Raw genomic sequence first — 23037 nt, forward strand, 5'->3', positions numbered from 1 at the left:
CTACTGATTTCTTGTGCTTCTTCCGTCCTTGTTTCCCTTGTCAAGGATTCCTATAGGGAATCTCTTATTGGCAATTTCAGCAAAGGACCTTCCCTGCTGCACCCTGGCCCGTTTTGCAACGGGTCCGTGTGCTTCTTGCGAACGCTGCCTTTTTGCCTGGCTCTGCTCTTTATGGGGTGGAGCCTCACAGAAGTTTGGCAGCACCTTCCTAGCCCACACCACTTTGTTTTGCCATTCGGCTGGTGGATTTGGCTGTGTTCGCGTTTTGCCGCTTTAGAATGCTTGCGGCATTTCTGCGGTCGGCATAGCTGAACCTTTTAGCCGCAGCGCTGGTAGTTGGCAAATCGCCCTTAGCACCCAGCTGGCAGGTTGGCTGCACAAGTGCTTTGCTTTCCTGCCACGCAGTCGGACGGGTCGGGGTTTTTACCAGCTGCACCCTCGCCGGTGGCTTGACAAACAGACTTTTCCGCCACTTTGTCATGCTGCCGCTTTGGCCAGGCTTGCGAGCCACTTCCTCCGCTACATGTTTGGGATTGCTCCCTACCGGTTTTGAGAGAGTACCGGACTATTTTTGGTTTTTTTTTGTTTATGGAATACATTTAGATTCCCACGAGCTGCGGAGAAAGGAATGTCCGCCTGCACAGAGATCCGCGATGTGCAGGTAAGGCTGATTAATATCGGAGGTCGCCTGGTATCCGATATGCTCCGTGTAAGACTGGGCTATTTGAGGGCCCCCAGCCTGGCTGACTATCGGCACGGGTCGCATAACATCTTAGTCCGGCCCTTTACCTCGAACCATGACTCGGTCCTTTCCCAGCGACAAGACTGTGGATGCAGTTCATGTCTGAGGTTCAGGGCACGAGTCTTAGCTAGCATCGGTACCTTGCAGGACCGTTGTGATGCTATTACCAGTCGGCACCCTCGTGGAGGGTTCAGTTGAGGAATTTTTGCCAACCTACCATTAGTTAAAGCCATCTTAATATCTTTGGTGATGTACCCCATGATTTACCGGCAATACTACGACATGTATAAAGCGCCCTGGAGCACTTTAATATCGTGTTTTGCACATGGGTGCCAAAGTTAAGCTTGCTGTCAAATGTGACTCCCAGGTATTTGACCTCCCTCCCTCTGTAACTTATGTCGTCTGGGGGGACGATGACTGTTTTCGTAGGGCTTAGGTTGAGTCCAACCTCCATACACCAGTCATACGTTATCCTTAGCCCTGACTGGACTATGTCACAGAGTAATTCTTCAAATTTGCCTCGCGCTATGATAACAATGTCATCGGCATATCCTTGATATTGAATACCACTGTTAGCAAGTCTGTTTAGTAGTTCGTCTACTAACAGACCAGAGTAGCGGAGACTGCACCCCTCTTTGGGGACAGCCTTTGGTAGTTAGGACTGTTACAGTGCTATCATGTAATGATGCCGTGGCTTGCCTGGACCGTAGTAGTGCAAGTACCCATCTGCTGGTAGTATGGTCCAGGCCTCTTCTCTCGAGGGTAGCATTGATTGCATCGTGAGATGTGTCATCAAAGGCACCTTCTATATTTAAGAAGGCGCACAGTGCTACTTCCTTATTATCAGTTGCCGCACTCAAAGTACGTCGCAGCTGGTAAAGTGCTGTGTCCGTGGACCTGCCTACTCTGTATGCATGCTGCGTTTGGTGCAGCGGCCTTTGTTTAAGCAAAGTACTTCTGGATTTGTAGTACACCAGCTTTTCCAACGTTTTCAGTAAAATCGATGTTAAGTTGATGGGTCTGAAGGACTTTGGACTGGTAATGTCTTGCCTCCCTGCCTTGTGGATGAAGACTACCTTAGCTCTCCTCCACGCGCCCGGTATGTATCCGAGGGCTAGGCTACTTACTAGAGCTTTCCTAATACAGGAGAGTAGTATGTCCTGGCCCGTTTGAAGGAGGGTTGGGGATATGCCGTCCATTCCGGGAGATTTATAGGGCTGGAATGTACCAATTGCCCAATTAAGTCTCTCCCTTGTGACCGTCGACTTGGCGCATGCCCAGTCGTCAGTTGACGGCCTGTGTCTACTTTCCCTTTCGATAGTCTCTTCCTGCAGGGGTGTACTTCCTGGGAAGTGTGTCTCGAAAAGTAGTACTAATTTCTGCAAATTACTGCTCATAAAGGAGTTATCCCCATGCTTCAGTGCTAAGTTCGCATGAGGCGCTCGTTTCGCCAGTGCTCTATAGAGTCAGGCGCCTTCGCTTGTGCCAACTATGCCTTCACAGAAGTTTCTGTAATTCTTCCTTCCTTATCTCCTTATTATAGGAGGTCAGGCTCTCACGGTACTGCTCTCATATTCCGTCTCTCTTTGCCTTATTGAAGAGGCGACGTGTGGTCACGCGCAGCCTTTCTAGGCTGTCGTTCCACCATGGGACATCTTTTTCCATGTACTTTTTCCCTACCGGGCAGTTATCCTCAAATGCCTTGGTTATGCATTTATTGAGGTCACCAATAGCCCTGTCAAGCTCTAGCGGCCTTCTGGGTATACCTGACAGCCCGTTGGCTAGGGAAAGGCCTAGGGTCGACTTGTACCCATCCCAGTTGGTTTTTCTAGGGTTGCGACTTGGTGTGCTACTATCCGTATTTAATTTTAAATTAAATAGGATAGTCCTATGATCAGACATGGATTCCTCTTGGGAACACGCCAGTCCCTAAGGTGAGGCTTTAGGGACCGATTGATCAGGGTGATGTCCAGCACCTCTTCCCTGATCCTGGTGAAAAATGTTGGTGTAGATCCGACATTACCTAATTCTAGATTATTTTTGAAAATAAAATCAGTTAGGCACTCACCCCTTAGATTGATGTCACTGCATTGGCATCGCATCCGATGAGCACCGGCATCTTATCTTTCCTGCAATACTCCACCAGGTTCTCAACCTCTGGTGGTGGGCAGGGTGCATCCCCTGCGAAGTATGCGGATACGATGACCATAAAGACCGCGCTGCCCTTGGTGTACACCAGTATGGCAACACAGTCTCTAGTCAGGAATTCTGAAAGGATAGTAAAGTTAATACTTTTCCTTACCATGATACAAGCTCTGGGTGCTGGATCTCTCCGATCCCAGATTACCTTTGAGTCGGCTGGGAACTGGCCCTTGATGCCATTGTTCACCCACGGCTCCTGTACCAGGGCCAGCCCGAAGTGTTTATTGGTAAACATCCTTGATGTGGATAGGATGTGGTAGGTAGCTATGTGGGGAGATAGGGGGATATGTGAGGCTATACTTTGTAACGAACACGTTGATGTGTGCAGCAAACTGGAGGCGTACTCTGCCTACAGGGTCGACTGTGCTCAGGGAAAATGGGGGGGTGCTTTTGCTACCTAGTAAGCTGCCGTGCCACATAACTAAAAATAGTAGACAGAGTGCTAAAGGAACGGAATAAACAACCAGATAGAATAGCTAAAAGAATTCACGAGTGACATATCTAGATCGAAGAACAGAGATGTTGATGCTCTTCTTCTTTACCCGCCCAACCTGTAAAGACTAATAGTTGGTGCCTTTACCCTATTAATGATGCAAAACCATTTTATGTCAGGAGCCCATTAGTCTACTTTAATTCATTATTATGTCTTATCTACTTCATATTGATGATTGGTTCCATTATTATAATTATTAACATTTCGAGTTTACTTAATTAATAATTTCCATTTTTCAGGTTTGGAGTTGTTGCTTAATTACTACTTCTTAATTGATAATAATTCATTACATTTTTTTTTTTTTGTTTTCTTTTCTTTTTTCTAAATTCTGGTCAATTCATTCGATAATACACTTATGCTATAAAGACTGTATATATATATGTATGTAACCTGTGTCAACTAAATAAGGAGGTATCTTTGTATGGCTAGGTATATCAAAACTGCTATATGGTCATTATGGTTATTTTTCTTTTATAACTTACAATTTCTGAGCGCGGTTATGCCGTACTTACAGCACCAAACAAAAGCTGCGGCAGTAGTCCATCGTAGTCGACAGGCCTGAAGACGGATGACGTTGCTATTTTGAACTTCGAAACGGATTAGACAATATAGCAGCTGATATCACATATACGTACCATACCAAGTTTAGTTAACGCTTTACCAAAATTAATACAACTAATTTTCCATAAATTCACTCATTATTAACATAACCTTAAAATCCTATTAGAATGTTGTGTATTGTAGAGTTCTAAGTAGTCGACAGTTGCTATTTTTTTTTTTGTTTTTTGATGATTTGGTCCACCGCCGCTCACATGTGTTCCAATACGTGTGCAAGTTGGTGTAGGTTACGCCACTAAGATATCAAAGGTTTGAGTCCGAGATTTCAGGGGTGACTCGCCGTTAACAGGTGGGCCTGCTGCACGTGTGCGTTATCGATGCGGCGTCAGAGAGTTGTAGACAGTTTCCCGTATTGCACAGCCAACAGATTAACAGTAAGTTAATTGGTAATGGCAGCAATACGCTTGGCGCTCGAATTGGCCGCTTCAATTTCAGTAGGCACTGGCGATCACAATTTGAGTGATAGTGTAGCCGCCCTTGCACAATTAGCTTATGGCAGCCACTACGTTGCGGGAAGACGTAAACTTTCCAGCCAATATTGGTGGGCACGCACTTTACGCCGTCAGTTACATTGAATTCTTTTAATGAATATCAATACTTGAGCGGTACTATGGCGATGCCGCCAAGTTATTTTTTCCAGCCAATAATCAATGCACACGTGTCAGTTGCTGAGAGCCAAAAAAAACTTTTCGGAAGCAACTAATGTAGCCGTCGCTGCGCACAGATGCTCTCATGCAGAGTTGCTAATTAGGTCAAAAGTGTTGTGAAAGGTTCAGCTATCGCATCGTTGGCGATCAGCTGTTTACATATTTTCTTGCATGCTGGTTGTTTATTTTCTTTTTTCAGAAGCCCGTCCCAGACGTTACCAGTGCGAATATGTACACCACTACAACTTGGGAAGGCGATAACACAAGCGCATTGTGTGTAAGTTGGCGTCTTACAAGTCTGAAAGTATATAAAAGAAAAAATATATGTTTTTGAAAAATAATGTTCTTTAATAAAGAGAATTTATTTAAATATTACCTTGACAAATTCTTTATCCATACGAAATGTCCTCGCTCTTCAGTCTCCAACAACATAAGGCTTATATGGCTTTTCTTTCCCACCTCCGTCACATATATTGGTCCGTTGACTGCACTTGTCTGCTCATCGAAACCAAAAACATTGATGAACAGTGGGAAATCCAAATTTAAAAAAATTGAGTGTGAGTGTTTCCTTAATTTTTATTCATGAGCTCTCGATCGCATCAATTTTAAATGATGAGCATTGTTCGTTGCTCAAAGCGTTTTTTGTGCAAACAACTTTATTTTCTGACACTAAGGTGCGCGTATTGCTTGTTCTAGTTCTTATTACAACTGGGGATAATTCGATTGTGAACTATCGATGTTTTACTAAATTACAAGTATTGTTAACATAAGTGAATAAGTTCCACCAGTGTTATGCAAAGCCGCGATAAATTGACAGCTGATATTGAGTGATCAGCTGTGTTTGAATTAGTTTGACCAAACATCCCGGCCACCTTGAAAGGATCTGCTTTCAACACATCAAGCCTCCATCGGTAAGATGGCCAATTTGTGTACTGGTCGGCAGCAGATGCCATTGGCTGTACGAAGATGAACAACTCGAACATGACCATCCTTTCCAGGCACAAGTGCTTCGATGCGGCCGAGCTTCCATTGCTGAGGCGGAAGGTTTTCCAACTAACAAGTGTCCTGGGGTGATTGCTGATTGATCGTTGGGATCAGGCGACATAGGTGACAATGGGCGAGAATTGAGGACAGTTTTGATCTCTGTTGTGATCGTACAGAGCTCCTCAAATGTTAGGCGAGTGTTCGATAGCGTCTTGTGCAACAACCCCTTTGCGCTCTTAACTGCTGCTTCCCAGAGTCCGCCAAAATGGGGTGCCCTGGGCGGAATAAAATGAAACGACACGAAATCCGAAGCACTGTATTCTGATATTGCGTCTTAAGTAGATTGATCAAACAAAAATTGTTTCAAAGCCTTTAGCTCCTTTGCTGCACCCACGAAGTTAGTTCCATTATCACAATAGATGTCAGTGGGCAGCGCTCGCCGAGCAACCATTCGTTTGAGTGCAGCCAAGAATGCCTTCGTGGATAATTGAGAGACCACTTCGATGTGCACCGCCTTGGATGCCAAACAAATGAATACGGCCAAGTAAGATTTTGTGGGACCCCTTCCTCGTATGCGAACATACGTATTTATTGGCCCACAGAAGTCGATATGGTGTTCCGGTCGAAGGCGCTCCACTGGCAGCGATCCCATAAGCTGCCTTTCCAATTTTGACTTGTACCGAACACACGCCATGCAGGTGCGCACGATGCGACGTGCCAAGTCTCTGGCGTTTACGATCCAATATTCCAATCGAATGAGTGCCACTACAGCTTTAGGTCCAGCATGGCAGTTGCGAAGATGTAGATGCCGCACATAGATCCAGACGAAGTGCGATTTACTGGGCAATAATATCGGATGTTTTTCGAAGTTCTCAAACTCAACGTTGTCCAGCCGGCCGCCAACTCTGATTAGTGAAAATCCTGTGGAGCGATCTAGAAGAGGATTGAGAAACTTTAGATGGCTTCTAAGTGGTTGATCTTTTTGCAGTTGGCGAATGTCTTCGACGAATGATAATTGCTGGATGTTCCAAATTATGCAATAGGATGCATTGCGTAGTTCCGCGGATGACAAAGTTGTTTCGAATTTACGTTTCATATGTGTGATTTGAACGAAGCGAAGCATGTAAGCGACAGTGCGAACACAACGATTGTATGAGCTGATGTTCGCTAGTTTCTCCAGGACATGGTTACGATCCATTGTGGCGACGAAAGTAGATTTACGTTGTTCGGCATTGCATATCAATGTTGCTGATGTTGGGTTAAAAAAGCTGGTCCTGAGAACCATATGGATGATTGTAGATCAGAAAGGTGGCACCTCGAGAAACAATGTCAGCAGGATTTGATGTCGTTGGTACAAATCTCCAACGATTGAACTCAAATCCTGTATATCAGAAACTCGATTTCCGACAAATGCTGATAACGTGACTGAATGTTGTTTTAGCCAATGTAAAACAATTTGCGAATCCGACCAGAAATATACGGCATGTGGCTCATCGGCGAATATACACTTGATTTTGTTGTAAACTTGTGCCAACAAATGTGCTCCACATAATTCCAGTTTGGGAAGCGATTTCTTCTTTACTGGGGCCACTCTGGACTCTGGACGCAGAACCCATGAAATTGAAATGAGCTTTGGTTGACCTGTTTGCAGTACCGGGGTACAGCAAGTGACGAAATGGTTTGGAATGATTCCAGGCACTTCTTTCAGGCCAGTTCAAGATGCTGTGCTACCGATTCGTCCCAAGTAAGCCCTGCAAGTCAGAGCTCCTGTAGGATTATCTTTGCGACGATTATGAGTGGTGATGTAATCTGAAACGCAACAACATCAAATATAAATCGTCTTGGAGAGTCGGGCCGACAAGTAAATGATCATTGAGCGAAGTTTGATTGGATGTTCGACACGAGGCGTCGAAGACCACTCGAAGCTTTGTGGGTTCGCTGCTGGGCTTCAAAACGCAATGGTGAGGTATGTAGTAGTGAGGTTCCCATAAGTTTGGTTATGTGACCAGCGACATGTGTTCCAAACGTTCATACTCCTCCATGAATTGACAATACTGTAAGCGAAGTTCCGAAGATTGTGCCAAACGGCGTTCCAAGCTGAGAAATCTGCGGCGTGCTATGTCGAATGAATGACCAAGTTGACTGGGATTGTTCTTAAACGGTAGCCTTACAACAATGCGACCACTGTCATTTATAACAGTCGTTTTTACGTAGTGTTCCTCACAAGCTCGATGTTCTGGTTTAAACAGCACATTTGATGTTTCAGATGATTCAATTTCCCATAAGCGTTTAAGGTGATCGTCAATTGAAGTGGCACCAAGCTTAAAACTAGCAGCAAGCTCTCGAGACTGTTGCGGATGACACTTTCCTGTCACTACCCAACCAAACAGTGTCTTTTGGAGCATGGGCCCAGTTGTATCAAGCTTAACTTGGCCCACTGACAGAATGTCGAAGAATGCTTCTGTTCCTAAAAGCATGTCGATGTGTCGAGATTGGTAGAATTTCTCATCTGCCAGAACAATATTTTCTGGCATTTTCCATGTTGAAATGTCGATATTGATGTCCGGCTGATAGGCTATATGCGAGGTGACGCAAAGATCTAACGAAACCTTATTGATGTAGTTGTAAGCGAAGTGATGTCTGTACGTGCATGGCCAATACTGCTGATTTGCACATCGTATTTCTTTCTTTTTAGACGAAGCTTCTGAGCAAACGAATCGGTGACGAAATTCACCTGCGAACACGAGTCCAGTAGAGCACGGCCTAGTCTGTAGGTGCCAGTTGAATCTCTGACCAAGACCATAGCCGTTGCTAAAAGAACGTGAGATTGATAAAGTTTTTTGATTTGCGAATGATTGTGTGCTACTGCTTCGGTGGCTGGGGAAGAGATTGGTTGTGTTGTTGAATGTATCTTGTTGTGTAACAAAGTGTGGTGCGATCTCTGACAATGGCGACAGCGATTTGTTGAAGGGCAATCGGCCATTTGATGACAGTCGGTGACGTTTGACGACATCAAAACGTTGCAGCGTATCCAATGCTTTAAATTGTTCGCAAGCCATCAATTTGTGAGTTGCGCTTGAGCACAATGCACAAGCAGCGAAAGCAAGTGCGAAAGACGAGTTATGTCCTTTGCCAGGATTACGAATCTGTTTTGAATACGTTTGGTTAATTGTTGTACTTTTGGACAACAGGAATTGACAATGACGCTCCAGTACTTGTACGCACTGAGCCAAAGTCGGGATTGTTGTATAATCCAGCGATAAATTCCATTTGTTTCTAGTTTCATTATCGCATTTATCCAGAACCACATAGATTAACCAGGACGATAGTGAACTAAATAATGCCGATGCATTATCAATTAACGAACGTAGCTGAGTAGCGTTTGATGAACTAGCTGAAGGCAACTGAAAAATAGACGATATTGTCTCTGTAAATATCAATGCTGGCTTGTCATACCGAGACTTTAATTTTTCTAATGCCTTAGCGTAATTTTCATTGGTGACTGGAAATGCCTTCACGCACTCCAGTGCAGCACCCTTTAAGCAGTTGAGTAGATAGTTAAACTTCTCAATGTTTGTTATTTGCGCTCCTTTCACGATTTGATTAAACGAGCAAATGAAGTTGTTATATTCCAGATGATTGCCATCGAATGTGGGCAAGGCCAAACAAGGCAGACGTGATAGTTGAGGATGGTAAGCAACGTGTGATGTAGCGTCATCAGCGACTGTACTATTTAAGTCTTCACCAAGCAATTTCTTAATTGCCAACTTGATGTGTACATAGTTGTCTTCCAGTTCAGCGCGCCCATTATCATTTGGATCCAGAGTTTCTATTTCCGATTGAATATTATTCCGATCGAATAACGATTGCTTAAAGTACGATTCCAAAATGCCTAAACGACATTGAAGATCCGCAGGTGATCTTTTAGAAGAATCTCCAGATTGTCCATCGACCAAAGTTTTAATGCGGGAAATGTTCCTTTTGATGTTTGCGCGCTGGCGTCGGTAGTCTTCCAAGGAATGCGACATATTTACAGAATTTGGCGCGGAGCTTAAGTTCTGCTTGACGCGCCAAAAACGACGAAAATGATTGTTGTGTGTATGTGTGTATATGAACTCTCTTACACAAACGAACGAAGAATAAATTTGGGATAAACCACTAAAGGCAGCGACTGAAGCGACGATTGCGAGCAGCGCAACAGTAGCGAAATATACAATAAGAGCAGCGACTATGTGAAAGAAGACGATCGAAAATTGACCGAAAACTAACGGCGAACAAAGTAGACGACGAACGAAAAGAGACACAATGCAATAACCGTTGCTTTGAGTTATGTGCATGTGTGTGATTGCTGCTGCGATAAACTTTGTGTTGGTTTTGGTTAGCTATTTTCACATGCGACGAATTTGATGTTTTAATTGTTGCAACCAATCAATTGGAAGCCAAGGCGAATTTGTTTAGTTTGTATATACGCGCACGTGGAATTTGTTAACGTAACAAAATGCGAAATTGTCCAATTGCTTATTAAATTTATTTAAACACTGCCCCACGTAGGGCGCCAGAATGTTCAGTGCACAAAGCGTTTTTTATGCACACACGAGACTTCAAGTCTGGGCGGTATTTAACTATTTTAATTAACACTTTATTGTTCTTACACAAAGATGCGCGAGTTGCTTGTTCTAGTTCTTATTACAACTTGGGCTAATTCGATAGTGAACTATCGATGTTTTACTAAATTACAAGTATTGTTAACATAAGTGAATAAGTTCCACCAGTGTTATGCAAAGCCGCGATAAATTGACATCTGATATTGAGTGATCAGCTGTGTTTGAATTAGTTTGACCAAACAATAATTATGAAACGATCGATCAGCTAGAGTTCTGCGAAACGAATGAATAGCTGCAGCAGCCGGCCGGTCAGCGAATGCACTTTATCGAGAGAGAGAGAGAGAGCGAGCGCTGCACAAAGAGAGCGCTGCGAGCTGCAGCAGCTCAAACTGCATTTAACATAATGTGCCTATGTACTTAAGATTAACAACATTTATATCAGGCCACGCAGGGCTCCAAATTCAAACATATTAGAGATTCAAATCAATTATGGTTATTTGCTACTGCTGCTGCCAACATACTCCACCCGTTGCAACAGAACCCTTAACAGGCAGCATACACATCTTGTTGACAGCTCTTCGGATGACTCCTTTAGGCGTCTTCAATTCAGCAACTCGAGCAATGCCGTCCCTGCCTGCAACTAAGGCAAGCACTCTGGCGAGTGGCCAGCTCATGGGAGGAAGATTCTCGTCCTTAACGAGGACTACGTCATCCACTTGAATAGGACGAGCTGGAGATTTCCATTTGGCATGCTGTTGGAGGAGTGTGCGATACTCCTCCCGCCACCGTGACCAAAAGATTTGCTGTAGGTGAGTCACTCGCTGCCAGCTAAATATATATATATCTATTTAGTTGCCAATTTAACTACGAATTTTGCTGTGAAAATGGTTGCCAAGTTAACCGAATTCGCATGTTGGTCTGCAATTTGACCATGTCTATGATTCGGAATATAAATCTAAATAGACTGATTATTCACCACTTGCTAAATGATGAATGACTGGCCGCCAGTTAACTTATTATGAATAGTTCGCCAAATGCAACTAAGGTGGTCACCAAATGTAAGAATTTAATATCGAATGTCAATTCTATGGGTATGTTGAAATATGTTTGGGATGCTACGGTTCATGTACCAGTAGCAAAGTGTCGCCGTAATCGGTACTTGGAACAAATTGGGCTGAATGAAGTAAATACGCAAAGATATCTTTTTATACTAATTAATTGAGTAAAAATGCATGGGTTATGTTGGATTTGTTAGATCCAAGCGCACAGTTTTACAGCGTATACAAACAAGATAACGATATGCAGGAATCACACTTTTATTAGTCTAATGACGCGACGCATTCGGCAGTCAAAAACGGAGTGGGTACAGAACTATTGTGAGATTAATTTTTGAGTACATACGAACGAACGGACAATGCAAAACTTGTGTTGCCTACTTCAGGGAATTTTCTTTGATATACGTTTATCTTACGATTCACAAACGGTTTAAGCTTAAATATATTGACATGCTAGATGCAGCATTTGCTATGCAGGCAGAGCCACCAAGTTGCTCTGCCGTTTTCATCAACCTGTTAATTACCCTATTAATTTTAATTCGAACTACTTGTTACCACCTTCGTACTTATTGGTGTACTGTGATTCTTGTGCGATTTCTAGTTGGTATTAGGTTTCTTGTCTCAATGCAGACATAGGCATTTCAAACTTCTTCTCCGTCACTGTCCTCATGCATATATGGATTTTGAAGTCTGAATAATTGTGCGGATGGTATTTTGCCTCGCGCTAGTCGTTTTTCATTCAAGACTGAAAGAAACATACATTCCCCAATTGAGTGCCATACCCACTTCGAAAGGGTGAATACATTTTTAGATTGTTTAAACAGCAATAACATGACTTTTTAATTTACGCGCGGTGTAATAATAAGGTACAAGTACAACTGAAAGGTGATCCCAAGAGCAAACTTAGAACACAACGGCGATGTTTAAGTATCGAAAATAGAAAATTTCTAAATTATCTTACAACTATGTACAATTATTCTTCTCATTAGGACATTATCTAGGTACATATTTACTGCGGCATAGTAGACTCATTATCCCATCAGTTTGGAGAACTCTTATCGCGGGAGGTTTTATTACGGTCACGACTGGTGCCGAGTACGTGTATGCTCACGTCTTTACCTATCCTCTCGATAAGAACCCTCGTTGCTTAATGCTCTTTGATTTTTTGTGTTATCATGTCTAAAACGACAATTGGAAAATGTGAGCCAAATACATAAAGCGGAAAATAGATAGTGACGAACAGTTGCCCTCTCAAGAGGTTAGCAAGGAAAACTCATTCAACAACTGTTTGTCTTGAGTTGTAATTTAGAACTGACTTTATTTCTTATAATCCTAGCCTTATATAGCTAGGGTTCACGTATTTTCTACCTGTTCTAGATGATCCAAGTGCAATGTATACACCTCTAAAAAGAAATCCATGCATAGTTGGAAGTTTTATGACACTCAGTTCAACCAAGCCAAATTATGTATATTGGGATGATCCAAATGAGATCGTTGATAGACTTAAACTTTTAGTTGGCTCACAGGCCCAGCTGCCTAACACTAATCATAATAATGAAATCGTTTCGATAGTTGAAGAACTTCGTGAAGCAAAAATTATTTATTGAATAAATAATACTGTGATGAACAATAATTTAGTAATATCAAAATGCCATTTGACAAGTTTGGTCACTTCTTCTCAACAAGCTATGAAAAGAAAGATCAAGTGTAAAAAAACACATTGCTGGTGTTCTACTTGATGGTGATCAGAACATTATTTTTTCAAACAAACGTCTTAAGATTGTGGGTGAACCCTTGGAAGATAATGATGCGGTTACTAAAGTCTTCATAGAAAGAAAAGTAGAAGAAACAATGGAGAGCTTTGAAGAACTTTTAAAAGGAAAAGATCAGTCGGATCAGAAAACAATAAGTGAAATATCATTTACAATTCTTCATGAGATTAAGAAAAATAAAATTGAGGTGGAAGAACTCTTGAAAAAATCAGAAAGTTCTTTACAAACGGATTTTTTATTCGCAAATAGAGTCATTAAGAAGTTTATTTAACGGTGAAAATCAAAATATAAAATTAAATATAGACTCTTTAAGATTCGATAATAAAATATATAAATAAGGTGTCTTGCGTGTGCCATGAGTTATAACATATAGGACCGTTAACAAGTTCGGACATTTCTCAAATGAGCGAAATAAAGAGTAAAGTAATTTCCACTTGGTGGAAGACTATACGGAAAATGGTCAAAGCATTGTTACTAAATACAAACTGTTTCAAAATGTTCTGCAGACAGCACTTTTCAAAAGAATGCAGGCCTTGTTCTCGCTTATAAAATAAATACAAATAAATAAAAATAAAAAGTAAAGCTAAATATGAAGAAAAATAACTAAAAAGATAATCATGAGTAGGAGGAATTTAATAGAGGAATTACATGGACCAGCCCGTAAAAATTTTCAACGTCGAAGAGTTATTATGAAGGGAATCGATGATCATTGGCAAGCAGACTTAGTGGAAATGCGGCAGTACTCATCATCGAATAAAGGATATAAATTTCTATTGACAGTTATTGATACGTTTTCGAAATATGCATGGGGACAAGGATTGAAAACAAAATCTGCGAAAGAAGTTGAACGCGCATTCTCGGGTATACTTAAGGAGAATCGAATTCCAAAGAATTTACAGACCGATGATGGAAAAGAATTTTTTAATACAGACTTTAAGAGTTTGTGTAGAAAACATAACATCAATCATTACTCAACTTTTAGTGGTCTTAAGGCGTCAATTGTTGAGCGTTTTAATAGAACGCTTAAGGAGATGATGTGGAGAGAGTTTAGTTATAATGGAACATATTGTTGGATTACAATTTATAAACAACTGATAAATGAGTACAATCGAAAACATCATAGAACAATTCAAATGAGACCTGTTGATGTAAATTCGTTAAATGAGAACAAGTTGTTGAATACTGCCTACAATCATATAAAAATCTTCAATGGTAGTAAATTTCATGTTGGAGACTATGTGCGTATTAGCAAGCATAAACATACATTTGAAAAGGGGTATACACCGAACTGGACAACTGAAATTTTTAAAATAAATCAAATACAAAATACCAATCCAACTACATACATACTGGAAGACTATCAAGGTGCAGTTCTGAAAGGAGGTTTCTATAATGAAGAGTTGAGGAAAACAAGATTTCCAAACACTTACTTGATTGAAAAGATAATAAGGCGTCGAAAAGATAGAGTTCTAGTTAAATGGCTTGGGTTCTCAAATGATCAGAACTCTTGGATAAATATTAATGATGTTCTATAAATCGTACGTGTATGTACTATCAATAGGTTAAAATTTCATGAACAGTATTGATTTGTGATGAACCTGTCAGTAATTTCCTTTAAACCTTCGGACCTGTGCACTAAGGTTTCGGTTAATTTATGTATGAAACGAATGTACTCAGTGTAGGGAATTTCGGATATAAAAGATCGTCTTGAATACAAGTATCTCATTCAAAAAGATGTCGAAGAACATTCAGGAGCTCTTCTGTTTCATGGACGACGAGGAGAATCCAATGAATTTTCAATTGGGACAGCTGAGTCCATCGGAATGGCTTGAGCTCTTGGAAATTTCACCCAGAGAGAAACGGAAAATCGAGGAGGAGGAGGACGCTTCGATCAACAAGAATCAAAAGGTTGATGACGACGACTCGGAAACCTTCCTCATCAATATAACCGAGGAGGGACAAAGGATGGAGCCCACCTTCAATGAGCTTCTTGTCGAGGAGGCCATTGCTGAGGAATGGGATGTTAAGAAAATTTTCGATGCTGACGCTGATCTCGAAAATTCAATAGAATTTTTAAGTTTTATTAAAAATATTTAACAATAACAATAATAATAATAATAAATACAAATTATCTTATTACTAAGTCAAATCAAATTGTATTTCACCTTTAATTCACATTTAAATGAATAAATAAAAAAACATTACAAAATACATATTTCTTTGTGTTATTATTTATTCCACACATACATACACACATATACACTTTATTTTCAGCTTCATGAATTCAAATAAAATGCATATATGTTCAACCTAAAATCATGTCTTTATCATCTTCTTCTTTTTATTCAGGTACATTGAATTTTCAAATAGACACACGCAGGTACACAAGCACACACTTGAACCCTAAAGTCTTGTGTTTATCTTCTCCGTTTTTTACAGGTACACTGCATTTCTAAATAAAGGCACAAACAGATACACAAACACACACACACACATTTTCAACTATATATATATATATATATATATATTTGGTATTTCTACTTTTCCTTTTTTTTTTGTTCATATCAACACCCTACATTTTCAGCTTGCATAAATTGAAGTAAAAGAGACAGATGTACTTATTTTTTGTTTTAAATATTCATTTATTTTTATTTTTTTTTTTTTTTTCTTCTTAATTTTCTTTACATTTTTTTTTTTCACTTAATTTTACTAAAATTTTTTTTTTTTTTATTGCTTGTTTATTAATTTATTTATTATTAATATATATATTTTTTTTTTTTTTCTTACTACTACTATGAATTAATTCTATAATGGCCCCAGGCATATGTATTTATCCCATCTTCTTTTATTTTTCTCTTATCATCTCTAGAACTTAAAGTTGTTTTTCTTATTCTATGTGTATACAAATTGTGAATCTTGGATCTAAACATCAACATGCTATCACAAAATGTCTTCTTTTCAAATAGACATTGCTTATAACTATTTATAGTCAACTTATCTAACGCAGACTTTTGAACACCTTTTGATTTTTTGATGCATCCACCCCCCTCAAGAGACAATGAATACATTTTGGCTCTAAGACCAACAAACTCCAACATTCTTTTTCCACTGTTTTCGTCTTTCATCATTCCCAAAACTTTCTTATTACACCTTCTGATCCCATATTTTTTTGATAACTCCTCCGGATAGTCAGATGTATCAAATCTCTTTTCTACATCTTCCGCAATGTCTTTAAAGAAATCTTTAGTCTCAATAGAATATATGAATGAGTCCGTATCCATATAATTCAAAGAAACTTTTTCTTGATACTTTGGCTTCATGTAATCATAATGAAAATCGTACATTTGCCATTTTGACAGTTCTAGAACTGTAAAACCTAAGTACATAGGCTTATCATAGACGTTATGGAGACGATTCATTTGAATCGCATACATATCTTCAGAAAATTGGGCTGAACTGTGGAAATTGGCCTTTGCACGAGCACCCAATCTATTTCGATTAGTGGTTTCCCACGATGTGACTAATTTGATGTCTTTACGTTTTTCTACGTTTTCCATTGTTTTTCCATAGACAGCGTTATTTAATAATTTGAAAAAGCCTTTTTCAAAATTATTTTTTGCTTGTGTTCTATGATATGTATTTAAGTCTATCTACTTTTTAAGCCAGGGAGACTGCTTAAACTCTAAAATTTTGTGTATTTTTGTTAATACTAAGCCATTTCTTAGACATTGTTGAAGATTTCTATAATGGATAGGATACTTTATTTTTGACCTAAGGTCAGCAACAAGTTTTTTAACTTTAGCCTCTGGAGTAGGCTTTTGGTTTGATGGGCAAAAAGGTAGATCATTATGGTAATCGTGAAGAGAGTCTGGATACAAAAGATCTACCTCGAGAATGTACCCAGACTCTATCATTGATAGATGAAATATCAAATGCATTCAATTCTGCATCATTCATCCATCTAAAGCCGGAATATGGGAGATATTGCGACATTGCCCAACCATATAAATTATTGGCATCTGATGGCTTAGTGCTGTCATAATTCTTCATATACATATGATTGGCTTTCGAATAGCGCTTGCAGCACTGAACTAATCCACCACGAATACCATTTTGAATAAACCTATACATATTAATGTCAGTTAATAATTCCAGTTCTATTTTTGTGGTCTTTAACATTGCATCCCATGAGAGACCGGGTGTAGTGTAATAATGGGCGGGATCTAATGAATAAATTTTCTTGCAAATTGCACGAAAATTTTGAAAGACATCAGACAGTAAAATAACATCAGTCTTAAGATACAATTCCATGTAATCTTTAAGACTTTGACATCCAAAAACTGACCAGACTTTTTGTGCGTGGGAATAGTATTCGACTGAACATTCTGTGTTAGATAAACTGTTGAAGAATTTATCTCTTGGGGGAAGAGCTGACTCATCTAATCTGCTCTCTGAGTCAATATACTCATAAGGAAATACCCCCTTCCTACGTATTAGATGAAATTCATCATCTAATGGGAAAAAGGCTTTTACGTTGTTGAAACTGGCTATATCTAGATTGCTACTAAGTGCATCTAGATTTGTTGCCATGAAGCGGAATGTATCTAAGAATCTAATCTCAAGGTTATTGTCATGGGATGCAATATGAACATATTTTGATAGTGAAATGTACAACTCCTTATTAAGGGGGAGTACTTTTATATCACCTTCAACTTTATTTAATTCCCTAACGAACAAATGAGAATCATATTTTGAAAAGTTATGGAAAAATACAGGAACAAAAGGTGCAATTTGAAAATTAATGTTGCAGGCATTATGCGCTTCACCCCTGTACAACCCAGTTAAATGACAATGATCCCTAACTCGATCATTGCCTAAAGTTTTTTCACAGATGTGACAAATGGCTGAATTTCTAAACCTAAACTCATCATCTGCACTCATATTTATGGGCTTGATGGTGCTTAGGTAACAAGTATAAATATCGTTTACATCTCTGATAAGAGACTTGACGAATTTTACACCTGCATCTACCCCAGTTTCTAGAACAAGCTTATCTAATGTTGGGTTAAAGGCGCACTTTATATAGTACGAATAAGCTATGGGGATATGCTGAGAAGTTGCTATAACATTCTCACTCAATTGCGAATTGAGGGGTGTTAGAACACACTCAAAATCTGCGTATACAACAAAAGGTACGTCTTAACTACGACTAAAATTCTTAAAACTAAGACTTGCTTTTTCTTCGGCAGGGAGCGTTGACACAACCTTCCCACACTGTTGACGGTGCTCTTCATGCATCCACGCATTATGTGAAAAGTTCAAGCACGTCTTGCAGAAGTACAATTGCGTCTTGTGCGATGTAAGTTGACGTCTTACAAGTCTGGAAGTATAAAAAAAACATATATATTTGTTTTAAAAAATTTTGTTTTTTGGAAAAGAGTATTTATTTAAATATTACCTTGACAAATTTTTCATCGACACGAAATGTCCGCGCTCCTCACTCTCCAGCAACATAAGGCTTATGTGGGTATTCTTCTCCACCTCCGTCACATACAATGGTCCGTTGACTGCACTTGTCTGCTCATCGAAACCAAAATCATTGATGCTATTGTTTTGGTTTTGAGCTTCAAAAATTTTTATTTGATCCAATGGTAGAGGGAAATCCAAATTGGAAAAATTGAGCGTGAGTGCTCCATCAATTTGTATTAAGTCGCTCTCAATCCCATCAACTTTATATGCTGAGCATCGTGCAGGCTGGTTATTTACTGGTGTTTTAATGACTGATATTAATGCCCATTTAAAACAAAATTCATCAGCATTTTTAACATTGATGATCGCCTTCTTGTTCCTCAAAACTTTTGGTGTTTCAATAAAGCTTGAAACTTTCAGTGGAGTATATTTGTTTATATTTATCTCCAGTCTTAAGATTTGAGACAATGTCCAACCACTGTCCTTCTCTTGGAACTCATCCATTTTCACACAAATTATAGCTGAGTGATCTTTGATGATCTCTCCAAGATCACTAGATGCTGTTATGACACTCATATTAGACTGATGAGATTTAATTGTCATCAGCAATTCATCATCAGTGAATTTTATATAATCTACAAAGAGTTCAATATTCATTTTGCATGCTGTGTGAGTTAGCAATACATTATGAATTAATGGAAGAGTTTCTTGAGCTGCTTCACCCAGAAACTCTGTTGGATCGACTACATTTTTGTGTTTATTCTCAAATGAGAATGTCGAGATCCGATTCTTAAATCCGCTCGAAATTAATTTCACCTGACTATTTACAGGCGTAAAAACGAGCATCTTGTGGGCATTGGAACGAAGATGCGCGCTCCACTTTGATGATGCAATTTGTATATTGCATGCGGTGCAGACCCTGGCTTGAGTTGGTACTCCATTACAGATGATATTGGAAGCGACGGAGTTGGTGTTATTGGTGACGGAGTTGATGTTGTTGGTGGTGGTGACGGAGTTGATGATGGAGCTGGTGTTGGTGGTGGCGGTGGTGACGGAGTTGATGATGGGGCTGGTGCTTGTGGTGATGGGATTGAGAGTGATGCTGTTGTTGTTGAAGATGGAGTGGGTTGGATTGGCGGGCATGCCCGTATTAGCCACATAAGTTAAGTGGTCGAAATAATTCGGGCGGCTCTGTCCTTGAGCCGAGTTATTCCTGGAGACATAGTTGAATCCTTCCATGGTGTTCACGTTGTTGTTCTTATTATTGAACATTTTAATTGGTTGTTTTGATGGTTTTGTTTTAAACTTTGAATGCACAACACACACGAGTTGACGATTGTAGAGTTTGAAAACTACTAAGGTTTTAGAAATCAGAATCCAAAATGTTAGATATGAAGCCCGCAGGTGCACAGATATGAAGCCCGAGGGGAGAACCAAACACACAAAGAAGGTACCAGCACGTGGCAAACGTACGTGCGAATTACCTACTTAACAACAGTTTTCACCAATAATTCTTTAATTATTGTGTGGGAAAACATTCAGGTGTGAGGTCTCGTATGAGTTCTATGCATTGACAAAAAAGTGACAAAAGAGAAGCGAGCATTACCTTTTCACTGATCATTGCACCCACCCTCAATAATCAAATCATGAACATGCACAACAGTGCGCCAGCTGCTAGCTGATCTTCCACTTGATTCTAACACACAGGTTACAGGTTACACGCCTCGCACACAATATCCCCCTTAAAACCACAATCACGTACGCACACACTAGTGCTGCTGAGTGATCCTCCACCTGATTCTGGCACACAGGTTACAGGTTACACGCCTAGCACACAATATCCCCCTTAAAACCACAATCACGTACGCACACACTAGTGCTGCTGAGTGATCCTCCACCTCATACCAACCCACAATAAAAAAAGGGTCAGCCATAAATCTATACCCTTCCATCATAAATGTCTCATACGTGATCCAAAATCACACATTTTCCTAAAAAAGGTCACACACCTGTCACTCCCCCACCCAAAAACAATAAATTAGCTCCTATAATGAAGCAATTAAAAATCGAAAAAGCAATAACCTGCTTCCTGTCGTAGAATCCCCATTTCCCTACTACTCACGTTCAAACGGCTGAACACCCGCGTTAGATAGGGAGAGGGTGAAAGAGAGCGAATTCGCCGCAACTGCATCAGGGCCGGTTTTCGGTCTGAATGGACAGTTGTTGTGAGGGCGCATATAACATGCTTACGGGCATTTTGTATGCCCATTCGTGAACATACATATATATATATATGTTTATAATCACAAGTGCACAAGTGCATGCTTCTATGGCTCCTCACACTCCCCTCTTTCTTCGGCAGCGGAAAGCTTCCGCTCTCCAACCTAAGGAGAGACAACGGCCTAAAAATGTAAATAGAGAATAGATACTGATGTTTGTTTTATTTTATATGCTACCAATAATTCAAATTTTTTTTTTTTTTTATATATTTATTTTTTTTTTCTCATTGCCGCTAGACCTTGTGGAAGACGCGCGTGCCCCGCATCGAGGTCTTTACTCGATAGCGGTGCCCCTCCTGCCACACGATCCTGGACGCCCGCCGGCTTGGTCCTGGCTGGGCATCGGCCATCGCCGTGATACCAGGTGGCCAAGCCGGCGGTGGCAGCTCCTGCCATCCAGCCTCTCCTTCCGGAGCCGAGCTTTGTCGCTGGAGCGTCGGTCGGGTGGGTCGGGGTCCCGCCTCGGGGCACGACGTCTGGCGCAGGAATGGCGGTCTCCACTCCGGCGGCGGGGGTGGTGGCAATCTCACGGCGGGCGGTGTTGGGCTCCGTTGTCGCTGCGGGGGGTTAGGGCCTGCGTGGGGGTGTTCCTCCTCCAGCTGCCAGGTGGGTGGCACCCTCGCCTCCTCCCAGACGCACACCAGGGTTACTTGGTGCCTCCAGCGGCTGTCTGCGAAGGCCATCGCGTAGGTGGCGGTCACGGTGGGAGGCGGGATTTGCGGGCGTTCACCCTGCCCCTGTGCCTCTCCTCCATCGTCGCGCTGCTCTTCCTCCTCCTCTTCGTCCGAGATCACAATCACCTCCGGCTCCGGCGTCCCCGGTGGCCACGGCATCGTCTCCTCGTCGTCCGAGACCACCGGAGACGGTGATGACCACCGCTCCTTGCCAGTGTCCTCCTCCTCGTCCGAGATCGTGATCACCTCCGGCTCCGGCGTCTCTTGTGGCCACGGCATCGCCTCCTCGTCGTCCGAGATCGCCGGAGACGTCGATGACCGCCACTCCTCTTCGTCCTCTGACGATGTGAGCATGCGCTCCTCTTCGTCGGTGGTGTCGGCCTCCGGTGTCGGGGGCAGTTCCGGGTACTGCCAACGGAGCCATTCCGGATTCACCTCATCCATCTCGCTAGGGTAGCGTCGGCGTCGTGGATGGGCCTCCTCGTTGGATTCCGGGACTGCGTGCTCCACCGCGTCTTCTCCCATGCTGGGGGCGTGTGGCGGCGATGCCCCTCCTTCCTCGTCGCTGGGGAGGTGTACCGGCGACGCTAGCAGCTCGAGCTCGTCGCTCCGCCGGTTCCGCAGCTCCTGCGCGATGCGACGCAGGAGTCGGCGTCTCTCGACGCGCACCACGCGCACTAGGCGTACTCCGCGTCCCACCGGGCGTCGCGGCCGGCGATCGCTAGCCGCGCGCGCACCCGGACCGGCTCCCTCGTCGCACGGGACGCCAGCCTCGCTGGGCCGGCCAAAGGGATTTGGGTTCGAGGCGCGGCGGTGACCTGCTGCAGACACGCTGCTATCCATGCTTGAATTTGGTTGAGCCTCCATTGTAATGATGTTGCGTTTTATATTTTTTTCCTCTTTTTTTTTTCCAAAGAAGCTGAGTGCGTGGCTGCTTCTGCCTTATATACCCTTTTGGGGCGTGTGCGTGTGGGTGTGTTGATCGCGATGCCCGAATTCTCTTTCGCAAAGCTCTAATGCATATTCTCACTATTCTAATGCACGCGCCTAAGCACTAGTATAAGAGCTGAGCTTATCTTGAACTTCGGGCGCACGCCTGCGCAAAAAAATCCTCTCTTTTGCCTTCGGGTACGCCTCTCACGCGTCTGCGCTAATATTGGTGACTAACCAACGGTGCATCGTGTACACGCATCTGTCTAGTGTGGGTGAGTAACCAACGGTGCATGTGCTAAATTATTGTTGCCCTTTTTGTGCGCAAATGCGCGGCTGATTAATTTTCGGGTGCGTTGACCTTTTTCGCTGTGCGTGCATGTCCGCTCGCTCAAATATTATCGTTGCACTTTGTGTGCAAGCGTGCTGCTGAGCGAACGTTTTAGGGGCCGTTGCTCTCTAGCATGTACGTTTGCGGTCGATTATAGGTCATGGTCATGCGCTCTCTTTGCATGTTTCCCTTTTCGCTCTCCCGCTGTAAGGCTGATCACCGTATATGTTTTGTTTA

At 41.8% G+C, this 23037-nt stretch overlaps 1 protein-coding gene across 1 annotated transcript; it reads right to left on the bottom strand.

Annotated features, from left to right (window-relative positions):
- Nucleotides 1-21098: 21098 nt before the first annotated feature.
- LOC122322708 (pollen-specific leucine-rich repeat extensin-like protein 2) lies at nt 21099-22406 on the bottom strand. The gene has a single exon (XM_043215782.1). It carries the CDS (start codon nt 22404-22406, stop codon nt 21099-21101), a length of 1308 nt encoding a protein of 435 aa, XP_043071717.1.
- Nucleotides 22407-23037: the final 631 nt, after the last annotated feature.

The sequence above is a fragment of the Drosophila grimshawi genome, unplaced genomic scaffold (assembly GCF_018153295.1).
Source record: "Drosophila grimshawi isolate 15287-2541.00 unplaced genomic scaffold, ASM1815329v1 contig_59, whole genome shotgun sequence".
In the NCBI taxonomy this organism is placed as follows: domain Eukaryota; kingdom Metazoa; phylum Arthropoda; class Insecta; order Diptera; family Drosophilidae; genus Drosophila; species Drosophila grimshawi.

Excerpts from the sequence above, each read along its gene's own strand:
- LOC122322708 (XM_043215782.1), bottom strand. The coding sequence starts at position 22,406 with ATGGAGGCTCAACCAAATTCAAGCATGGATAGCAGCGTGTCTGCAGCA.